Source organism: Spinacia oleracea, chromosome 1 (genome assembly GCF_020520425.1).
Source record: "Spinacia oleracea cultivar Varoflay chromosome 1, BTI_SOV_V1, whole genome shotgun sequence".
Taxonomy (NCBI): Eukaryota; Viridiplantae; Streptophyta; class Magnoliopsida; order Caryophyllales; family Amaranthaceae; genus Spinacia; species Spinacia oleracea.
This window is the reverse complement of record NC_079487.1, coordinates 102,396,322-102,401,924: the sequence shown is the minus strand read 5'-3', so window position 1 is coordinate 102,401,924 and position 5,603 is coordinate 102,396,322. Positions and strand designations below refer to the sequence as shown.

At 36.5% G+C, this 5,603-nt stretch overlaps 1 protein-coding gene across 1 annotated transcript; it reads left to right on the top strand.

Moving 5' to 3' along the window:
- The first annotated feature begins 1,816 nt into the window (after positions 1-1,816).
- On the top strand, positions 1,817-5,354 carry LOC130465571 (uncharacterized). The gene is made up of 2 exons (XM_056834382.1): positions 1,817-2,019; positions 5,180-5,354. Exons 1-2 carry the CDS (start codon positions 1,817-1,819, stop codon positions 5,352-5,354), a joined length of 378 nt encoding a protein of 125 aa, XP_056690360.1.
- Positions 5,355-5,603: the final 249 nt, after the last annotated feature.

Below are 5,603 nucleotides of genomic sequence, written 5' to 3'. Positions count from 1 at the left end.
TTTAATTTTAAACCGCTTGAATTAATTATAAATTAATCGTTAATAATTAAAATAATAATTCTAATTAATCTTTTAAAACCCTAGCATGAAATATAATTAATTTCATGCATAAAACCATTAAAAATCGATGGTTTAATGATCATGAACGAATCTTAAAATTCATATTGATTATCATAATTAAAATCGATCTCTAATTATATATGCTAATCAATTAATCATATGAGTTTAATTAAAACCCTAACCCTAATTCATCATTAAAAGCAACTAAACTCATAAAAATCAAAGCTTTATTCTATATTTTAAATCTAAAAGTTAAAAACTCTACAATGAAATTCAACATCAATAATCCAACATCAAAAATCCTCAACTTTGGTGTTCATAAATAATCTCAAAATAATTTAAATCATTAATCAAAATAAATAATCATAATTAAAACATAATTTAAATAGAGATAGATTAGGAAGAAGAGAATCATAGAGATTGGCCTAAAGGCACGACAATGATGATGGTGGTGGCCGAACGACCGGACGAAACAAAGAGGAGAGGGACGAGCGGTGCAACAGTGCTGGCCGCGTGCGCTGCTGATGTGTGCGGGGCTGGCCGCGTGCGCTGCTGATGTGTGCGGGGCTGGCCGCGTGCGCTGCTGATGTGTGCGGGGCTGGGCAGCAGGGGCAATGGGCGCGAGGCAACAGGCAGCAAGGACGAAGTTGGGCAGCGAAGGTAAGGATGGGGCAGGCGAGGGAGCGAGCTTGTTGCTGCCTTTTGTGCTCGGCGGGAAGGAGAACAATGAGAGAGAGAGAGATAAAGCGAGGGAGAGTTTTATGAGGGTTTATGGATTTAATGAGTGTGGGGATTTATGAAACATTAAAGCAGTATTTATAGGTTTCGTTTCCTAGATGGGCTAGGATTAGGAAATCCAAAGATGGGCTTCATTAAATGAGGGCTTGCTTGGTTTGTTTGGGCTAACAATTGAAATTGGATTGGGCTAGATTATTTGAAATTCGTTTTGTTTTTCTAAACCCAATTAAATTCCCAAACTCAAAATAAAAACCATTTTATATCTAATTAAAAATATTTAATATTTTTTAATTAATAAAATACGTTTAAATAAATACTTAAATGTGATTTAATTTATAAAATCCATAAAATAATTTATAAATATAATTAAATATATTTATAATTACTTAAAAATACGGGGTAGTACAGCTATGCCCCAAGAACCACCCTGGAAAGGATTGTGATGGCAATTTGGTTCTTTGTAGCTTCTATAATAAGTTAGGCCATAGGGAGTATGAGTGTTACTCAAAGAATGGGAAACCTAACCATAACAACAACCAGAACATGAATGGGGGAAATTCTGGAGGTACTGGAGGAAACCAACAACAACTAAGGTGGTAATATGAATGGTAATGGGAATAACAATGGAGGTGGTTACAACAAAGGGAATGCCCAAGGAAAGCTGAACGTGATTACTAGGCAAGAAGCATAAACATCCTCCGACGCCATAGCTGGTACTTTTTCTATTAACTCCATTTTAGTTAAAGTACTATTTGATTCTGGTGCAACACTTATTTATTTATCTCGGTAAGTGCATTGGAAAAATTAGGGTTGAGTGAACATGAAACAATTAAGGTACCCATAGTTATATCAACATGTAGCATAGTGAAATGTACCAAGATCCATAGGAATGTGCCTTTGACCATATGCAAAACTATTTTCCCATCTAACCTAATTGAGTTTTAGTTATGAGAATTGGATGTCATCTTGGGTATGGATTGGTTGGCCACGTTCAAAGCCAAGATAGAATGTAGGAAAGATGGTATCATATCGTCGTTTTGGTAAACCTAGAAGTGTAGAAATCATCACGGAAATGGAATTAGTGAAGCTAGTCAGTAAAGGGAACCCTGTATTTCTGTGCAATGTAAGAGACCTCGAGAGTGAAGTTATGGATAAGCCTGCGGATTTGTTGGAGAAAGGTTATATTAGAACAAGTGCATCACCATGGGCAGCACCAATTCTGTTTGTGAAGAAGAAGAACTGGAGAATGAGACTCTATATAGACTACAGGGAGCTCAATAAAGTCACACTCAAGAACAAGTATCCTTTTCCTAGGATAGATAATCTGTTTGACCAATTGAAAGGAGCAGGAATTGTAATACCTCGTATTTTTCGTAATTTATAAATATATTTTATTGTATTTATAAATATTTTTACGAATTTAATTGCATTTAATGTGATTTAAATGTATTTTAGTTTAAAATAATTTAATTATTAATTATTTATGAAAACCGGATTTTTATTAAATAAATTAAAAGAATTTATTTATTCGGGAATTGTTGGGTTGTATTTTGAAAACTAATTTAATTCCAATCTAAGCCCAATCCAATTTCGTTGACAAACCCAACAAGGCTTGCAAGAAACTAATTTTAATTAAGCCCTTAAGCAAGCCCAACTCAAAACCCTAAAACCTAGCCCATGAGGGAAGGAAAAGCTATAAATACAACCCTTCCCCTCATTAAATCCCCACATTAAATTCAGAAAATTTGCCTCTCTCTCTCTCTCTCCTCTCTCATTCGGCACTTTCTCTCTCCTCTCGCCCTTACCTTCGGCTGCAAGCAAGCACCCCCGTGCCTTGCTCGTTGCCCAGCCGCGCACACGCGCGCAGCACCCGCACACCCCGTGCGCTGCTGCTGCTCACCCCTCGCACCTCTCGCCTCTCTCGCTCACCCTCTGCCCAGCACACGCACACTGTTGTGCGATGTTGCTGCGTTGTGCCGAGCAAGCCGCGCCCAGCCCTCGCCCTGCTCGCCAGCGCACCCGCGTGCCTTGCGCACCGTTGCCGTGCCTTGCCGAGTGCCCTGCTGCTTTGTGTCGCTGCCCACACGCAACACAATTCGTGTTGTGTGTGTATGTGTGTGTTGTTGTTGTTGATCGATTTCCATACTCTGTATACTTTTAAACTTTTCCAAATTCCGTTTTTAAATTATTTAATTATTATTATTGTTTTGGATTATTTAAATTGCTGGAAACGGTTATAAACACCGTGTTTTAATATTGTCGCATTTAAAATTGATGAGATTGATTTTAATTATACGAACTATTATTTTCAGATTTAGTGATTAATTAAAGTGTCAATTTTTATGGTCAAAACATGGTTTTATTGATGACCTATTGATAGGATTTTAATTCCAATTGTTCAAGCAATTGATTCACATAATTTAATGACGATTTAAATTATGGGAATCAACTTAAATTTTCAGATTTATTATCAAGCTTTAAAGTGTTGATTTTTAATGATTTTAAGGTCAAAAGTCAACGTTTTTATGCTAGGGCTTGAGTTGACTATTTGAGACTATCAATTTAATGAATAACAATTAATTTCTAATCAAAACAAAGGTTTTAGAATCTTAAATATTTGCTAGAAATTTAGTAAACATGGATAATAATTAATTTTCTCCGTTGTGATTATAGGAGTTGATTTCTAGCTTTGAGTCGTGATTCGCATAGTGGCCCCCGTACTTAGGTATTCCAGGTACGTACATGACTAGGGTGACCATCTATCCCATGAGGACTTTATGAAGTATATTGATTGTGAATCATGTGAACTTAAAGTGTTGAGAATTCATGTCTGGTGTGTGAACAAGCATGTTGGGAATTATTATTGAATCTATGTGTTCTACGTGAACGAGCATGTTATGAATTGTTAATGTTGTATGAATTCTATTGAACAATCATGTTGTGGACTTTTATAATCGTTGAATTATGTCAAGCATGTTGTTCGAATTGATATGCATGTATGAGTGTTTCGCATGCAAGTTATTATGATTATGTTATTGTACGGGATGTCTAGCATACTTTGAGCCTATTGAATATTGCCTCAGTGCATTGTTTATTTTACCGCCGTGTAGAATACATTTAAGAAGTTTATGTGAATTGAACTAAGGACTATTCGTGCTAAGGGCACACCCCGTTTGTTAACAAGCAATGTCGGGTTATCTCACAGTGTTTTGAGAAGGAACAATGGGAGCAAATTCACTTGAGTCCTATGTTTGATCACAAGCCCTAAGGGATTAAAATGAAGTGTCATTGTTTAATCGTTTAATTGCTTGCATGTTATGTCTTGTGTAGAGTCTTGAGTCGCCTTGAACATAACATACTAATTAACATAAAGTGTAACCCAAATGACCTTCAAAACTCTTGGAACATATATACCATGAGTATGAACAATGGGCGGAGTCGCGTCTGAGAAACTCGTACTCCTTGAATGATACAAGATGTTATTTCATTCTTTTGGTTATCGCTTATAAACGCGCAGGAATTCCGTCGGTATGGTCCCAGTCGGTAGAAAGCCCGAACTTAATTATTTAGTGCTTGGTGGGCTCCCAACACCCTCAATTTCCCTTAGTGGTTTTGTTATTATATTTTACCCGTTTGAAGCTAATTCTTATTAATCTGTGAGTTAAGAGTTGTGTCAAGTATCGAGTCTGTCTCCATGATTAATTGTTTAATTAAATGGCTTTTGCATGTGGATTATTATATTGTTGAGTGAAGCATGTTAGACTAGGATTTCATTCTAGCTTATTCGTACTCATTGTTGACTTCGTGCTTCATGTCTTTCGGTCATGGCCTTCGCCTTAATGACCCTATGATGATCCATCATTGCACTTGCATTGTTGGGGAGTAGTTTTCAATAAGCAGGTTCGTAGAGATAACTTGCGGGAGAAGTTATCGTGGGAATAGTGTTGAGAGACTATTTCATCTTCCGTATTTATAAACTCTATTTTGATTTCTAGTCATGAGTACTATTATTATTTAAACTATTTAATGCTTTGGTTTTGGGCCGTAATGGTTCCAGTTTGTTAAGTGACCATTAACTATTTAATATGTTTTGAAAGTTAGTTATTTCCGCTATGTAATTTTGGTAAATAGCCTTAGCCGTTATCAAGGTGGCGGTAATATCTTGGTAATTCTTTTATATTAGTCGGAAAAAGGAATTATAAATATAAGGAATTATCAGGGTGTTACAGGAACCTTCTCGAAGATTGATTTGAGATCAGGTTATCATCAATTGAGAATTGCGGATAACGATATACCAAAGACTGCATTTAGGACAAGATACAGTCGTTACGAGTTCACGGTTATGCCTTTTTGGGTTGACTAATGCACCTCCAATATTCAGGGACTTGATGAATCGTGTATTCCATGCAGTTTTGGACAAGTTTGTAGTGGTTTTAATAGATGATATCTTGCTGCATTCGAAGAGCGAAGAAGATCATGATGAACACTTAAGATCTGTGTTGAATACACTTAGAGACAACCGGCTGTATGCCAAATTCTCGAAGTGTGAGTTTTAGTTGGAGAAGGTTACATTTTTAGGACATTTTGTGTCAAAAGAAGGAGTTGCAATGGATCCTGCAAATATTAAAGTTGTTAGTGAATGACCTACACCAAAGAGTGTCACTGACATTTGAAGTTTTCTTGGTTTAGCTGGATACCATAGACGCTTCGTGCAAAATTTCTCTAGGATAAACCAATGACTACTTTGATGAAAAAGGAAGCTCGATTTGAGTGGAATGAGCAGTGTGAAGAAGCACTCCAAGCTC